The 18,884-nt window shown below is 42.8% G+C and overlaps 1 protein-coding gene across 1 annotated transcript; it reads right to left on the reverse strand.

The window, feature by feature from the left end:
* nt5c2a (5'-nucleotidase, cytosolic IIa) lies at positions 1 to 18,631 on the reverse strand. Its single transcript, XM_083988457.1, has 18 exons — positions 18,478 to 18,631; positions 17,956 to 18,084; positions 13,490 to 13,563; positions 12,018 to 12,135; positions 11,822 to 11,917; positions 10,424 to 10,515; positions 9,911 to 9,968; positions 9,105 to 9,198; positions 8,667 to 8,720; positions 8,497 to 8,580; positions 8,352 to 8,393; positions 7,770 to 7,877; positions 7,580 to 7,646; positions 6,795 to 6,965; positions 5,984 to 6,035; positions 4,201 to 4,261; positions 3,864 to 4,040; positions 1 to 2,123 (listed from the first exon to the last, which is right to left on the reverse strand). Exons 2-18 carry the CDS (start codon positions 18,054 to 18,056, stop codon positions 1,848 to 1,850), a joined length of 1,725 nt encoding a protein of 574 aa, XP_083844583.1. The 5' UTR covers positions 18,057 to 18,084; positions 18,478 to 18,631; the 3' UTR covers positions 1 to 1,847.
* Between the last annotated feature and the right edge of the window lie 253 nt (positions 18,632 to 18,884).

Here is an 18,884-nt window from a genome sequence, read left to right on the forward strand (position 1 = left end):
CCCCCCCACAGCAGCACTGTAACATATTGCTCCCATACTCAAATAACAGAATGAGTGTGAGGCTGTAACACAAATTTTCACTGTTCACCTCATCTAAGGATCAATACTGTGCATTGTTATGACTCCAGTTGACCAGGTCTCCTCTGCTTTACTGACCAGGGCAGTGGCAGAAAAACATGATAATCAAAGAAAAAAAAAAACACACTAGTGCATATACTGACAGTATGTGTGATGGCAATAGTGCAGTAAGCTCAGCCCCCTCCTCCTATTACAGTAACAGCATGTTTACAGCAGACAGATCTGATCACAGATCAGCTTCAGTCAGAGAACAGCAGCATGTTCACCTGATCACCTCACCATCACCTCCAGCAGAAATACATACAGTCAACATCTGGACGTCTTATTACACACTTGTAATATAGCATGTCAAATCTATGAACAGAGAGAAAAACAAAACATGACCTATAACTTTGACTCAAGTCACAAAGGCATCGATAAAAAAAAGGTCATTAAATCAAATCTTTGACAAACAAATTTGAAATGATGCACAGAAATAAGAATTTTGAACTTATCATAAAACATCAAATCTATGATGTCTCTTCTATTCTTACTGCCCCATGAGATCATCTAGACTGGAGACATTTCTCCCACTCATGAAAATAATTCACCATTCATGTTAAAAATCTAGTCTTTAACTATTGGTATCATTCACTCACTGTACGGGCTCAGAGTTTGATGACTAAGGCAGTAACATCACATTAGACTTCTGTCAGTACAGAATAATGCAGGCAGACTGGAGGAGGGCCAGCAGGGGCCCCGGGGCCACAGCCTGGGGCCCCGTGCTCATCGACTGTGTGGAATAGCAGACGTGTGGTCCTGTTTCAACAGCAGTGAGGAGGAGAAGTGGGTCATTAACAAAGTGGCTCTGGCTGCTGACGTCACGTCACCACAAACTGTAACAGAAAATAACCTTTAATGACGCACTCAGCAGCTGTGTTCAACACAAACACACACACAAACACACACTACAGTTTAGTTTCCCCCTTATCCAGATGTTCTTAAATCCTTTCTGTATATCAAGATTTATTATAAAACACAAAACAGGATTTAAAAACAACAACAACTCAAATCCAGTTGAAGGTTTGTTGCTTTTCAACAAGAACAAAACAAGACACTCAGTCTTGTTTAGTTGCTGCATTGCTTTGTGCTCTGTTGCATCTCCCTCTCAGACATGTTTAAAATCATTTCTTTTGTTAAGTTCTACTGTGCTAAGAAAACATCAACATATCATCACATCTCTACATTTGACCAGGGGTAGAAAAGTGGAAAAAAACAAAACGACCCCTCAAAAACAAACAGTATGGTCCCAAAAATGTAAAGTATGTGACAAATGTGTCTGTGGCACAGAGTTTTATGGTGGACTGCTCCTTTAAGATGGATTAAGTTGGACATCTTCACCTCTATGTGACACGGTTTGAGGTTGGAGGTGCGGTGCAGGACAAAGCCACAGGGCAGTGAACTGTTGACGGTACAGATCAACAAAAGCAGGAAATGAAACAAACAGCTGCTCTACCTGTGTAAGGTAGCTTTTTTTCCCCATTTTTTGCCTGATTCTTACACTGACAGGCAGCAAGCTAAATTCACTTTGTAGTTGTGATTCAGTCGTGGACCACTTGAATCTACAGTAGTCCCCATCATGTAGGAGATCAGGTCCAGACCAGTAAACGTCACGTAGCTGTTCCTCTAAACGGAAAAGTGGCTCTGGGTCGGAACAAAACACAAGGATCAACGCCAAACAGTAAAAACCTGGAAGAACTGGATGAGAGAAAAAACTCATCTTCCTCCATCTACTCTTCCTCTTCTTCTTCCTCCTCCTCCTCCTCCTCCTCCTCCTCCTCCTCCTCCTCCTCTTCGTCATCATCCTCATCGTGACAGTGGGTGATCTCCTGTGGAGCCTGTGGGAAGAAGTGGGGGGGCTGGATCTCGCTGATGGATCGGGTCAGCTGGTGCCGCTTGCACTCCATCTCCTTGAAGTCGACGTCGTGGCGGTTCCGCGTTGCCAGCGGAGACTCGGTGTCGATGATGCTGACGTGGGTGTGCTCCACCGTCGACTCGTGAGGCATCTAGGAGCAGAAAACAATCACATCACCAAAACTGCATCAAACACAGACGACAGGTACACACCTATAGATGCACTCTATCAGGCCTGGCACAGTTATTACAGAATCACCTGGGGCCTCATTTAGAAAACTGTGTGTAGGAAAGATCACTACAGCTACGGAGGAAACACAGAAAATGTGCGCACACAAAAACGTTAAGATTTCTAACAGAGCACGTCCTACGCCTGTTTCCATTTATAAATCACAATCAATTCTAAAGTTGGCGCTCGTGAGGAAGGGCTTTAGCGCGCCCATACGGTGCCTATAGATGCTTAGTCACGTGACGTTCTTGTTGTGAGCGCCATCTTGGGTACCAACTGGGGACTGAGGCACAGCTATGATCATTAGACTGTATGGGCTTTGATGAAGGATGTCTTAGTCTTTATTTCTCCATAACCACAGACTAACTCTACGGACCGGCTTATTACACGGCTTAAGAGTGAAATTATTTATTTCAGATGTAATGTTGATCAAAATACGACTTTTATCTTTAGCGAATAAATCTGCAAGTCCAGTCACTTCTCTGCTGGTTTCCTCACCCGCCTTGGTCGTGTGCATTTGTTTTCAATGAAGCCTTTAATAATCAATCAGCGGATCGATAGATTATCATATACATGTTACAATGTATGTATTTGTGTGGTCGTATCTGTCATAAACAAGAGATTACGGTCAGAGACGTAAGGACTTTGTTACGGTCGCGGTGCCACAGACGAAAGGTGATGAATATTCATTCATTCCAAATCAATGACGTCGGAAAAGGGGCCGGTCCGACCAACCTGTTCAGATTTTTTTAAATATAAAACGCATCTGTGTTGTTTATTGTGAAATGCACTGAATCAGTGCTGACGCATCAGGCCAGGCACATCTTTTTTGGTGTTTTTGGCCGGATTCAGGCCGAGACCTAATGCTAGTGAGTCCAGCCACAGCACATATTGGAACCGGCTCGTGAGCCACTCATCATGTGCAGGTCTCCAGTGCGCCACATCCTCGAGCAGTGCCAGATGAGCCATTGTGCGTCTTAACGCGTTGTGAGTGCGAGTTTATATCCAGCCATCACTTAATTTTCTGAACAGCTACAGTTACTGTCTGCCTTTTTGTTTATGTGACTAGATTTTATAATAACATAAGATGTAACTTTTGTTTCATAATGACAGAACATATTTTAGTGGTTCAATAAAAGACATCTCTGTTTCCATCTGAATCCTTATTTTAGTGTGTGTGTGTGTGCAAAAGCCGGTGTTGTGCTGAAAAGAGACTCCTTGCTGAAAAACGACTGCCTGGGACGGGACCGCGCATGGGTGGCTTTGCATTTACCTGGAAAACAACTCCGTCTCCTAACGTTATTATCTCATAGCGTGGTGAATGTGCAGCTCACAAATTGTCCAAGAGAGTGTTTTGGAGTTGTTGTGTATTTGATGAGTTTTGAGAGAAAGTCTGGAAATACCACAAGCCTATGTAGTGTTAGTAGCAGCTTGGATCTCTGCCTGGCCGATCTCAAAACATCTTGCACTGACAATTGAAGGTAAGGAACCTACTCCTAAATCTATTGGGATTATGGCAATGGCCCAATTTACCAAAATGTTGAACTATCCCTATCCCTAAAAGAGAAGGCAAAGGCTAAGAAAACACATATAACAAGCAACAGTAAAAAAGGAAAAGTAATGGCAATTAATCATCAACTACAATGTCTTGACAGTGACTGACCAGGACGTGTGCAGCTCTGAACAGGTAGCTGAATGGGTAGTAGAGCAGGTTGATGAAGGAGGCGGCGTACAGGTCAGCGTAGCGCATCACTTGGGAGGCAAACAGCGTCTGACGGGAGCCACTGCGAAACAGGCTTCCCATCATGCCGTAGCACATGTCCATGTCATGGGTGACTTTCTGGAGGGGACACAGAGACGTGCATCAGAAAACACTTTGATGGTGCGGGAGCAGGAATGTTCAACAGTGGTAGAGATGGAAACATCAGCAGCTTTACACATTTATCCTTCTAAGTGTCTTATGGTTGATTTCTGTGTGTCAGTGTCAGAGGAGTTTCTACCTTAATCCGTCTCTGCAGGGAGCTGATGTCTGGTCTCTCGTTGCTGCTGCTGTCCAGGTGCCTGAACACACAACATACAGCTCCGTCAGATTATGCAACATGCTGCCAGTTTCTACTCAGTGTACTGTCAGTTTAGTATAATACAGACTGGCACACAGAGGAAGCTGCATTCAAATGCACATACACACAGAGGTGCTATTCTGCTCTTAGAAATGAAGCTGGAATTAAACTGATGAAGCACCAGAGGATGAATCAGCATAAGAATTATAGCACAAATGTAATTCAGTTTCAACAGAACTTCATAGATATTTATTTATTCTACAAACAGTGACCTCAGACTAAGTTAGGTGCACAGACATTTCTACATGTTTCCATAACAACAGGGCTGACTACAGATAAACACTGCGTTTACATGGACTTAAAGCAGAAGTAAGTGATATATTTGTGTTAATATAAGTCTTAAATAGTTATATCTTCCGACAGGAATCACTTCTATAGAGGGTCTGTCAGTCACTCTGCTCTGCTCTGAGCCGAGGAGAAAACTTTTATCGTATCCTACAATTTTTATCCAATGAGGAGAGAGAACGGCATAAAGGGCTGTGTGTGCAGCCAAGGGATGCGTGTGAATGTGGTGACGTAGGGACGAGGACTGTTATGGTGCGTTCAAGGCAGCCCGTAACTCGTGTTTACCGACCTGTGAAGTCGTACCAGTTCGACTTTATATTTGAAAACAAACAAACAAAAAACATCAACACATCAGTACTCTTAGGGTGCACTCACACTAGGCAATCGTACCGTGCCCAAGCACGTTTGCCCCCTAAAGTCCGGATTCTATTGGTAGTGTGAGTGCAAGTGTTCCGTGCCTGAGCACGGTACACTTCCCTGGCCTGGTACGGTTGGAAGAGGTGTGCTTGGGCACGGTACGCTTGGCCAGGAATGCGCACACGTAATACGCTGCGGGCTCGTTCTCCACCACGTGTCTGCAACCGCGTGTAAACAACAGTCACTTAACGATTACGTCGCGCCGTAAACATCGCTAGTTAACGTCGCTTTGATTAAAACAACCGGTCAAAGCGCCGTTCTTTCTGCAGTCAGAGCGCATCCGCCGTGTTGTTATATCAACGTGATGACGTAGTGTCAGAGGCAACCGTGCTTGAGCACGCTTGGGTTCGAGGTAGTGTGAGTGCGGGCCAGCAGGGGACAGGGGAGGGGGGGCATTTGGGCTTCAGCACGGCACGGATCAACTGGCCCTTGTGTGAGTGCGCCCTTATTTTGAAATTACAGGTTAGAGCTTCTTTTTTTTGTCTGAAGTTACAGACACATTCAGATTACAGTTTTGAGATAAATCTATAAATCATCAAAAAAAAAAAGAGATACTGGAAACTTGGCTGTAGGTATATTAAGGAAATATGACCATAATTTTCGCGATGTCTTTTTATCTCCCAGCCGTAGCTGCAGCTCAGTGGAAGCTTAACTGGCAACCCGGAGGCTGAAATGCCACTGACACTGTGATAGGGAGAGAGCGCTGGGTGGCAACACATGCCAACACGTAAATTCAAAACATAAACATGATTTGTGGTCTGAAAAAAAAAGAAAAGTTTTGAATGCGAATACTCTGGCTGTATTATTGTTGTTGGTGAGTTCATCATGTTATATGAACATTATTCCTGAGTCTCTGTGACATGTTAGGAGGATTTTACAGCCAGTTGCTTTAGATTTCTTACATATTGTACCTTTAACATTTCTGAAAAACACAACAAACAAACAGCTGAGGGGAACTCACTTGTAAAGCTCTGCCAGGAAGCAGTCCAGAGACTGAAGCTCTTCAAATATGGCTGGAAAACAAACGCTGGCATTAGTACAGCACACTGCATTAATGATGCTTTATTCACAAGATAATGACAAAAATATGACAAATCATACAAACTGAAGCCCACTCACATTTCTCTCATGCAAAGTGAGCTATGCACTATTTTTTCCCTTCACACGAGCCTCATTACACTTTAAACCACTGCTGCTGCTCAAGTTTAACAACTTTATTAGTTGGAACAGCTTTACATTTGTGTTACGGATGAATAACTTGTATGTGTGTTGCACGTTTTTCATTAGTTTTTATTTTTATTCAGTTTAAGTTTGAATTTTTATTTCAGTTTAGTTTTAGTTACTTGTTTATTGTTCAACAAGTGATGAAGCAGGAATTGACTAGTTTTGATTTAGTCTTAGTTTTTAGCAGAAAGCCTCTGTGAGACTCTGAAAATGAATTTCCAAATTTGTGGGATTTTTCCATTTTAGTTGCATCCCATAATGTTTTCCATCAGTCCTCATCACGTTACATTCACTCTTATCTGTGGGCTGTACTCCAAGTCATTCTATTTTGTGTGTCCTGCAGCTTTAGCATCTCTAAGAAAACTACAACTGAGCTGATGTTATCTGACATTCAGTTTAGTTTTACATTGTTCACTGTAGTTTTTATTTAGTTCTCATTTTTGGAAAAAATGTCACTTTTATTTTCATTTCAGTTTACTAAATTATTTTTTCACTGCTAGTTTTAGTTTTGGTTAACTATAATAACCCTGGTGTGTGGTCCTACTCACAGCTCTTGTCGGTCCAGACGTGCAGCTCCTGGGCCAGCTCAGGAATCACCAGGAAAGTCCTCCAGCCCTGACGCTTCTTGGATTTGAGAATGTCTCCGAAGATGTGATCTCCGATGTAGACGATGTCTTTACCTTTAGCACCGAGCAGGTCACACACGATGTCTGAGGAACCTGTGAGAAGAAAAGAAAAATACCACCTTCATCACTTTCACCCACATTCACCCGAGTCTCCTACGTTTACAGCAGCAGCAGCAGAGGACAGAGAGCATGAGCACCACAGAGGTGGAGGAGGAATCTGATGCTGGTGTTCTCCACCTACGGCCTGCAGTGCCCTCTTGTACATCTGAGCACACGGTGTTACATTACAGGCTGGTGGCTCCAATGCTGTGTATGCTTCAGTTCAGCAAGTACTTTAATGACTCAGCACATCGTGTCTATCCTGACTATAGCCTATAAAGTTATAACACAGTGCTGAGTGCAGTGTCCTTTGGTCTTAACTGCACTGAGCAGGAGTAGAGCTCCATATTTTATTTGTATATTTTGTACATTGACAATAAGAAAAACTTTCTAGTTCTTTATTCTGAATGAAGATGAAAGTATTTTTGTTGATTAGAACTGTAAATGTGACACACTCCAGAACCAGAATCAGATAAACAAGGTATAAATCACCACCTGCTACAGTATATACATGTAAGAAAATATGAGATTCATAAATAATAATTGCTGCTTATGTAACTATTTCGTTTTTAAACTAAATTAAAATCAGAAAGAAGTTTGTTATGAACCTCCAGAGTAAACGATGCCGTGCTGCAGAGGTCCAGTGTATGTGCCGATCTTCAGCCGGCCTGTGATCTGGAACAAACAAATAAACAGAGACTGAGTCACAGACTCACACAGTGTTTATATGTCAAAATGTATTTGACCCACATTACTGCCCTCAAATAGAAACGGAGGATGGTTGTGTGACACACTCACAGTGTCGACTTGCCGCAGCACCGTTCCCTCTCCGAAGAACACAGGCTTCCGGGCGTCAACCAGGATCAGGTCAAAGTAGGACTTCCAGGGCCGGTGGGGTGTACCGGGCTGCAACAAACACACACACACACACCATCATACAGTTGCAAAGCATCATGGTGATGGGTGGCCATGTTCAGTAGCTCTCTTGGTTAGTCCAGAAAGAATACACTCTATGGGGTGCGGTGCGGTGCGGTATTAAAAAAATCTAATTACAGACTTTAAAGTGGTTGGTTAAATATAAAAAAGACGAATAAAATTAATAAAAACAATGGGTTAATACATCAAAAATAAAAAATCTTGCATATTAAAATCACATGTTTAAAACGAATCATTAAACTGTATTAACCCATATTTACTATTTTTGCAAAGTGCTTTCTGTTGAATCACAGTATATCTGTTGGCTGGTGGTTGTCTTGTCATCTCTTGATCTCTGAACACACCATCATAGATCCATCTCTGCTCTGTGACTTTCTTGACACAGAACTTGAATCTATTCAGACACACATTTAGTGACCATCATCTTCTGATCCTGAGTGTTACCTTTGGGCCGTGAGAGAAGTCAAACAGGTAGGTCATGATTTTCTGTGAGACAAGAGAGAGAACAAAACAGAATAAATCAAGACGGCAGTTGGTGCTTTTCTTTCAGTGTTCATTAAACATGTTCGACTGAACTTTCATCTCTCACCTCTGTGTATTTGTAGTCACTGTTGGTGGCCAGGAATACTTTGGCCACTTCGTTCATGCGACTGAGGAGGAGAGGAAGCTTGGGCTTGGAGGAGAAATAAAACAAGCTGAGTAGCAGAAAAATGACACTTGGCTAAAAACTATAAACTACTAGTTGCTTTACATACTTACATCTCTTACTACATACTTCTCCAGGTTTTCAACTGTTTTTTCTTTTAGGGACCCCTAAGAACAGAGAGAGAACATGAGTGGACTGAGCTCTGACTGCAGGAGACGACCTACAGCCGCCTGCACATTGGCTTCGATTAGAGTTCCTGACCAACCCGACCGGACCTGCTGGTTCGGGCCGAAAATGACTTGGGTCAGGTTGGGCCTTGGGCTTCTGTTTTTTTAAAAAATAAAACACATCTTCTTGCTGGTTTTTGTCAACGCCAACGCATCAGGCACTTTGGTTTTTTGGCCGGGTTTGGGCCAAAAATATATAGGCTACGAATGACTTGGGTTGGTTGGGTCTGGGATTCAGCACCCGCGGGTTGGGCTGGGTCAGGATTTCATTTTCAGGCTCGTTGAAAACCCCTAGTTCCAATGAAGAGGAGGAAATGATTTTACCTTGAAATGAACCCAGTCCACAGCGTCTCGCACGTCCTGGAACATGCTCTTGTAGGACAGCAAGAGGTCGCCATCTTTGAAGCCAGTCTCACAACTGCAGAGATCAATATAATCTTCCTAAGAGAACAGGATGCTGCAATTCAACTGAACTTTATTAAAGGGATAGTTCAACATTTTGGCAAATTGTCCCATTGCCATAACCCCTATAGTCATAGCAGTAGGTTTGTTACCTTTAATTGTCGGTGCAAGCTATTTTTAGAACGGCGTAGCAGAGCCGCGAGCTGCTCAGAGCTACGAAACAGAGGCTCATGGGATTTCTTCCCTGATCAAATACACAATGACTCCAAAATGCTCTTGTGGGGCAGTTTTTCAGAAAGCAGTCTCCGCATTTGCCTTGAAAACAACTCTGTCTCATAACGTTCTGTTATTATCTCATAGCGTGGTGAATGTGCAGGTCACAACTTTACTTTATTTGTCAAGTTTGTAAAGTACCTTTAAACCTTTAACTTGTCCACCAGAGCGTTTTAGAGTTGTTGGATTGTGTATTTGATGAGTTTGATGAGGGAAACCAAGAAATCCCATTAGCCTCCATAGTGTAGCTCTGAGCATGCGGCTCTGCTCCGCCGTTCTAAAAATAGCTTGCACCGGCAATTAAAGGTACACACACCTACTCCTAAAACTATAGGGATTATGACAATGGGCCAATTTGCCAACATGTTAAACTATCCCTTTAAACGGGGTCCTATTCTGAAGGTCACAGAAAACGCACACCAGTGTCACTGTATGGGTGGACGGTGCTGCAGTACCTTGAGTATCTGGAGCAGTTACTGAAGAAATCAACCAGACAAGCAAACAGGTAGGTTTCTGTGGGAAAAGACAGGGAGGGGACTGTTAAGACGAGTACCAACATGCATCCAATGTGACAAGTTAAAAAAGTAAAGAAACCAGTGGAATCTAATTCACTGTCAAACACAGTTCAGGACCACTGGACGAACAAGTACACAACACACACAACATGTCTCACTCTCCGGCATCTGCTCAGCAGACAGAGACAGACCATGTCATTGTTTTATAAACTACTGTTATCAGCAGAAGTATCAGCTCTGATAGTAGGTGATGGCTACACACTAGGTGCAGGGTCAGGTCAGGCTACATTATCTTATAGCACCAGATCTCCACACAGAAGGTTGCAGTAACACCACTGTGTAACTGAGATAATCTATATTTAAACAGGGTTAAACATTAACTAATGCCCAATTAACTAAATACAAAACAAACTGCCTCCTACATTGCAGTATTGTGTTGATATCATTTCTTACCAGGAAGGTTGAAGAGTGTGTTAAGGATGTAAAAGCGTTCCGTGTCTCCACGTTGAATAAATTTGTTGGGATACATCTCCCTGATGTCTGGCCTGTGCAGAGGAGGAGGAGGTCACAGGAGGTCAAACCAGGAAACAGTTACAGAGTCAGTGTTGTGCACAACACTACATTTCTATCAGCTCCTTCTTCAGCTGTGTGAAGTGTCGATGTTGCCATTCCTGTGCTTGTTACATGTGTGTGATCTCTGAACACATGACACTACCAATAGAGATCTGCTCAGGACTTGTCTGGATATCAGAAGTGCTCCTGTCCTGATCCATTTCTATATGCTGTGATTAGACTCTACATTGATGGTCCTCAGTGGGTGAATTTTATGGACTCAACTTTCTGTGGCACCAACAGCAGGTGAAACTTTTCACCTAATCTAGACAGAAAAAATGCTGATTATTTTTCTTCTTGTCATCAAGTTGACATTTGTGCTTCTGAATCAAATATCTCTGCATTTATTGACTAGACATAAAATTGGTCATGTTCCTGCCTGCATTAACTTTTCATCTGAACTAACTCCATTATGTGACAGGTCACTGTGTTCAACTTTGATTGACTGTAAATTCTCAAATAAAAGCCCGGGCTCTTATCTGCTTCAACTGCCGAACTAAGCTGGCTCATTTAACACAAGTCTTTTGCTCAGCAACGATGGAAAATATTATCAAATAGAAGAGTAAGAACAGTAAAAAGTAAGGATTTGGCTTCCGAAGTGAATTTAACAACACCTCTGCTCTAGCCTTTGGTGCCACTTCTAAGGAAAGAACCGGAGCATGCATTTATTTACAAGTCTAATCGGTGCTGATTAGAGTTCTCAACGTGCCGGGCCGGCCCAACCAATCCAACCGGATGTGGTGGTTTGGGCTTGAGTCCGGGCCGAAATGTATCGAGTTGGGTCGAGCAGGTTCAGGTCATTGTAAATGAATGGAATGCTATCCGGGCTTCAAACTAGTATGTTTCTTTACCCTGAATAGTGGAGAATTTAAGTGATGTAACGATAAATATGGAGTCTATATTGACAAAAGTTTGAACAGATACAGTAGCTGTAACAGTGGCACCGAGGGAAAAAGAGTATCAAACAGGCGGTCTTGTTGGTTTTGTACATTTAGAAGAACTTGCAGAGAAAACAGACCTGGCTTCTAATTGAGAGCGTCTGTTTGAGACTCTGCTTTTATTTGAGAATTTGCAGTATTACCAAAATGACTGCTAAACTAGTGACAGTCCTACCAGCCTGAGTGACACTCTGCTGCCGGCGTGGCTGTAGGTTCTTGGTTTGTTTGCAATGTATTTGAACAGTATTGTTATAGGGGGGTCAGAGAAGGACTCAGTTCTTTAGAGATGTTGACAACTCACCCCCTTAAGAAGTTGAACCCGTGCACACACACTAGGATGTTCCCATAGCTGTCCACTTTGAGCAGGTTGCCGTACATTGTGTCAAACACCAGACCTCTGAGGAGGACAGAGAGCAGAGGACACAGCTCAGATGCAGAATCTGTTATAGTGGTGTTCAAACATGAAGCATTACAAAGACAAGGCTCTGTGGGCTGACCTGGTGGGAAAAGACGGGTCGTAGACGAAGTTGAGCAGCTCTTGTGGATATCCAATAGACACCAGGCGCTCCACTGTCAGGTCAAAGCCCAGCGACTCGTACTCAGGAGATTTATACACTACAGACAGACAGACGGGGAAAGAGGCTCGTGTTCTCAATACACAAATCACCATAGTGAGGCAGAGCACCAAAAACACTGAGCAACACTATACAGACTGTATGCAAACACGTTTTCAGTTGCTGATGTTTGAAAATGGTTCAACTGACTGGTGATGACTATTGCAAGTTAACACAGTTAATGCTCAGTCACCATGGGTCCTGATCTATGACTGTGGCACAAGCAGAAGGCCGGATGACCTGCCAGCTCTGTTGGATATATATATGGGGTCAGTTATTCACTGGAATATGGTGAAGACAAGTTGTTTATGACCTGAAGTTATTAGGAGGAGACTGAGTTTAGTTCTATATTTAACAGTGGGCCAGTGTAGAGACGGGGTTGTTATGAGAAGTCTCTAAGTTGTAGTCTTAAAGCTAAGTTTTGTGAGCCGACTGTGTGTTACAGCTACAACAGTCCATAGAAAGCTGGAAAGGTGGAGCCTGAAACACATTCTCAGACAAATACTTTAATGTGATTCTCATTAGTTTAACTGCAAACTATACTTTACTAGATTTAAAAGCTCCCCTGGTTTCACCGATACATAAAGCTGACCATCATCGACATAATGATGATACAGACACAGCCAGACTTACAGACGCTGCGCCTTAAAGGGAACAAACAGTGAGAATAATTCTGGGCCCAGGATAGAGCCTTGAGGAACCCCACGGGCTAGAGGAGCACAGTCTGCTCTTCTCTATAATATCTGACACAAACTAGAAAATAACCACTCAGTGGTGTACCAGTTCCCCGCCACCATCTAATGAAGTGGTACAGTCATTTGGAAACAGGATATTACTTTAGATATATGGGTTATAATGTCAACTAACTCATTCCCCTATTATGGTATGTGGGATTAGTCTGGCTGCCCTCAAGCCAGGAATATGTAACACACCGCTGGGCAGCAGCAGCAGCAGCTTGGGTTACAGTTGGTGCTCCAGTGGACCCAGGCTGCTTTCAGATGTTTGGTTTATATACAGTATATCTACATGTTTTACATTGCATTATCTTAAGCAGAAAAATGGTTAGACAAAAAGGCCAACACGATTATTATTTTTCTCCCATAAAGGAATAGATTGTAATCTCATTGCAATTTACAGAAGATACTGCAAGTAATTTCCTTTAACTCATTAAATCCAGGAGGAACTGAGCAAAGTATTTGCAAGTATTAATTTGTGTGTAAAACTCACAGAGAAGGATCAAACAGGACTCACATCAGAACCCACTCCACATGCAGATGGTGTGTGGACTCAGACCACAGTAGATTCATCTTCATGTGTAATCAAGACTAATACCAAAAGGTTCAAACTGCACTTACCTGCCAGAGTGTAATCCATATCAAATCCAAAACACTTGATCTTCTCCATGGCCAAGCTTCGGTTGACAAACACTCTGGAAGGGAGAACAGTGCACGTCAATAAAAGCATGACAGCTGGTGGTTCTGACTGAATCACTGCTTTACACCGTTTTACACCGCAGGTCAGCTGTTCGTCGTCGAGATAGAGCTGTGAAAGTCTCAAAATATACACACACACTTAACTGATGTTTTTCCCCCCTATCTGATTCTGCAGATGGCTTTTCTTTGTGCTGACCCTGTGCACATCATGACATTTCTCAGCTTCTGTGCCAACGTTCCCGGCTGCTTCTCCAAACTGGAAGGATGCTAACACAAGCTAGCTGAGTTAGCAACTCTCTAATACAACTCCCACTTAATTACACTGTGAACACCAGAACCCTCATTACAGGACTAGATGTGCTGCTGTAGCTTGGTGGGGAGATAAACTATGAACAGAGAATATAATCAAACAATAACAACACGACAAAAATGTGACCAATCATTTGATTTCAGATTTTGCTAGTTGACTAGGGCTACATGCTTGTATTACTAGTTAATATGATGATTATTTCACTTTTGATATTTTGATAGACTTTGTTATTGTCTGATGATCAACGTTTCCAAAACTCAGTTATTCAGTTTAATATTTCATTAAACTGAGAAAAGCAGTAGAGGAGTAGGAATCTGAATGTCTGGCAATGCTGTTTGATACAAGACTGGTCAATTATCAAAAATAGTTGATTATCAGCTCTGCACTGGACAGGGAGACACACGTTATGGTCCTAACTAAATATCTAACAGGTATCATATCCAACCCTGACCACAAGTGTACACCCTACAATAACAATGGAAGGACTCCACTAATGTCCATTTGCATTTGTCATTTTAATCTTAATCAGTTCAGCATTTTTAGACAGTTGATGCCCAGCAGAGACTCAGTGTCACTGTGAGCGCAAATAATAAAAAGAACCAAACGAAAAGACAACAGAAAAAAACATATTCGCGAAAATTTCAAGCGCTTCCTCCTTGCTTCTATGTTTCTATGCAGAAATACAGATTATACAGTGTATAGACATATAATCTGTGACTCTGCTCAGACTGCACACTGGCCTCTCTACTCAGACGGTGTGAGAGATGATATCAGATCGATAGCAACTGATGGGGATTAAAGAAAAGATGCGGGAACAAGGGGGAAATGCAAGAGGAGAGAGTGCACACCATGAAATCACAATGACCACCAGCTCATGTTTCCACGGGCGGGGGAGGGGGGGAGAGAGAAACCCAACTCACAATCAGGTGTCAGTATGGATGGAGTTCCATGAGAGTCGGATGGAGAGAATCAATTCACATCATGGACAACAAAAACAATTAAGTCATTTAGTCAGTAGTCCCAGTCTGGTTCAACAACAAAAGGATGGCATACCTCATTGCAGGATGGTTTTGAGCCAGATCCCTTGGAAAGCTTTGTAATAGAGAATACATGTAGTATTACCACTGAACTCATGGCTGCTGGTTGTACCACTCATGTCATACTGCACAGTCTTGGTCAATGAATAATCTCATAATAATCTGTATTATTATGAAACGCAGTACTCTTTAAAAGGATAGTTCAACATTTGGCAAATTGGCCCATTGCCATAATCCCTATAGTCATAGAAGTAGGTTTGTTACCTTTAATTGTCGGTGCAAGCTATTTTTAGAATGGCGGAGCAGAGCCGTGAGCTGCTCAGAGCTACACTACGGAGGCTCATGGGATTTCTTGGTTTCCCTCATCAAACTCATCAAATACACAATCCAACAACTCCAAAACGCTCTGGTGGACAAGTTGTGACCTGCACATTCACCACGCTATGAGATAATAACACAACGTTACCAGACAGAGTTGTTTTAGAGGTAAATTCATATAAAACCGCTGATGCGCATTCCCGTCTGCATTTGCCTCGAAAACAACTCCCGTCGCGCAACATTCTGTTTTGGAGTTGTTGGATTTGGATTTGATGAGTTTGATGAGGGAAACCAAGAAATCCCATTAGCTTCCATAGCGTAGCTCTGAGTGGCTCGCGGCTCTGCCCCGCCGTTCTAAAAATAGTTTGCACCGACAATTAAAGGTTACGGACCAGAGGCAGCCCTGCTCACTTTCCATTCAAACAAACTAATAATGCGACTGGCTGCCACAGTTATTAAACGTAATCAATGAGACCAACATTAATCTCCTAAAAAGAATTTAACCAGCCAGCGGTAAACCTCTAAAAGTGTGCGGGATCCCCTGGGATGTGGACGGAGCTCGACCCCGGCAGATCAGGTCAGCAGTGACAGCCACTGCCAGGTCCCCGACTCTGCACTTCTCCCAAAACAAACATCGAAGCAATATTCCTAGCAAGCGTTATAAACTGACCACAGACTCTGGATTAAACAGTGACGTGTTAACAGCGCTAAAGCCAGAATTAAAACAGTTTTTAGCAGCTTTACTGCTGTGGCTCGGTTGCTGCGAAATGGTGATAGCGATGCTAATTTCTGTTAGCCCGTCTATGAGGTTTTACATTATACGTTAGCATTAAGCTAGCGGACTTTATATGCTTAGTTGTGATACTGGCTGTATGTGTTTTGAACGTTGTTTCAAACTATGTGGGTTTGATTGAACATCTTTGATGCTTAAATATATATTGCCGCTTAATATATTGCTTTACTCCTCTTTTTATTTTGTATACCATTTTTACTGTAGGACAGGCTAGGTAGGACACCGTTTGTTTACTGTGGTCACTTCCGCCCCTCCCATACACTGTGCTGATTCGCTTAGGGCACCGCCAATCAGAATTGCCATAGCTAGCACACAGCCAACCAGAGTACCCGACGAGTCTACTCTCCCGACGCCCGACGAGCCCCGACTGAGCATGTTGAATCGCCCCGATGAGACCTGACGCAGATGAACACACCAAACAGACACGGACCCGACGCTGTCCGACTCTCCCCGACGGTCAGGTCGGTGTGTTCCTGGCTTAAAACTAAAGGCATTATGGCAGTGGGCCAATTTGCCAAAAATGTTGAACTATGCCTTTAAAGCCCAAAAACGTAATAATATCTGCCTCGGTTACCTAACAAATGACCAATGAGTATAGATAATCATCAGCAATGATACTTTATCTGTTTGTTTTGCTCTTCTCACCAGGACATCTGCTATTTTCTTTCCAGTTATTTGACAAAATAATCAGCGGTATGTGAAAGTAGCTGTTCTGCTGCTTTACAGGCTTCAGGCAGACACAGACTTCCACTTCTGTTTCCTGTTGCAGTGCAATGAATCCTTCCGGTATTAGGACACAGTTCCAGCGAAAGCCTCAAAATAACACCCCTTAAAGCTGCATATTGTCTTATCAGAGCATTTCTTCCTTCAATTAAGCCCCTGTTTTCTGTTATGGTTGTGAGGACAAATTCATGTTACAAGGTCTGATTTTGTTGTTTTTTGTTTGTTTGCTGGTTTTTGTTACTCTAGTCACTTGCAGAGAATAGTGATATCATTTTGTGATAATAGTGATGTTCTTCTAAATCAAAAGAAATGATTTCTGGCTGCACAGGTCCAAACACAAACAGCAACTTTTAGTAACTGATCTCTTTTGGTTAATTTCACAATGGAACACAATTTGGACTTGTACTAATTAATGCAATTCAGCAAATATACAACATTATGAGACATAACAGACAGCAACATACAACAAACAGAACATGACACAGCAACTGAGTTGAAGTGGGCAGAATAATCACCTACAGAATATGAAATTATGTTTGGATGGACATGGTTACAAGTGCAGGTGTGTATGAACTAAGTCAGCTTGAGGTGTGTTTCCCATTCATTTAATTCCTTTTCTAATTTTAATATCCAAAATCATGAATTACTTTGAGTATGGATGTTGAAAACTGACTTATGGGTAGAGACAAAGCCCACAGGTCCAATCAGGCTCCTGGTCATTGAAGCCTTCTTCTAGTTGAATAGTGGAAGGCAGACACCTTCTCTACATTTAAAATAAGTCATTTTTGATAAAGTCTGACTGACACAGACCTGTCTTAAACCTGCCTAAGCTAAAAACACTTGGTCATCATCCTCACAACTTTGACTTAGCCACAAAATTGCAGGTTTATTTAACAAATTACTGATTATCCAGGTTTACTTCAAGATCAGTTATCCATTAACAAAGTACATTGAGGGGCAACATGTCTCTTCAAGTTGCACTATTGCTTTAAAAACAGCTTATATGAGTGAACCTCAGGTCATCAATCAGAAGCAATGCTGAAGATGCAAATAACAAAAGTCAAACACGAGAAACTGAAACACATATCAGTGATGAAACCACTTGTGTTACACACTTGTGTTGTGTGTGTCAGGAACATAGGACCGGTCCATGTTGAGGGTGTTGTTGGCAGCACTTGTGTGGCTGCAGTGTGGCCCACACACGTACCTGTGGTGAGCTTCACGCCGGTACTTCTTCATGGCCACACCGTCCATGTTGGCAGGTATGTCGGCGTAGTTCTGGAGACGGTCGCTCCATGAAGTCGTCATCTTGAACCGTTCACTCTGTTCACTGTTTCTGGGAAGAAAACAGCTGCTCAGTGTCACACTTAAATAACTTCCGGTAAACTTTTACTTACAACGTTGTACTATATGCATAATTAACATCAACGCGCGTGACCACTGTTCGTCATTGGGGGAAAAAGAACTGGTTTTGAATTGTGTGTTACAAACCTGTCAGTATGGCCCATAGGTCTGGCCTAACGGCAGGAAAATGGAGGCTAGGCTAAAGTTAGCTCGGTGTCCTGTAAAGGCAGTGACGGCTAACATTAGCAGCCCGACGGGGGGGCTGCTGTGTGTCTTTATCCAACAAGAAATAATAACACAGAGCTAATAATAAAATCTTTCAGGGGGGTGGGTCGGTCAAACCGCTGGACGCCACCCTCCGCCACCGCTCGGTGCGTTCACGTACCTGCATCAAACACAGCTGCGACCAGCTCTCCTCTCTTCAGCCGCAGGCAGTCTGTCTCACAGCAGTGCGACAAAACACTAAACACACTGTCAACAACCTACACGGCGACGGCTTCAGCCCAGCAGCACTTCACTTGCAGACTTTTAACGGGGGTCTGTCGGTTACATGAAGCGCATGCGCACGTCTCTCTAACTTCTCCATCATTCGTTTTCCTCTGGTGCCGTCTGCTGGCCTCACTGCCTCCCTGTGGATGTAACCTTCCGCCGTGTCTGTTTCATTTGAAGTTATTAATGGGTATGATGACATAGGGTTTACTGGATCACACAGTCTGTTTGTCACTTGTTCTTTCCAGTTTGCTGCCACAAACATCATGTTTACTTTATTTTGGGTTAAGGGCAGAAGGTGAC

Source organism: Trachurus trachurus (assembly GCF_905171665.1).
Source record: "Trachurus trachurus genome assembly, chromosome: 15".
NCBI lineage: Eukaryota > Metazoa > Chordata > Actinopteri > Carangiformes > Carangidae > Trachurus > Trachurus trachurus.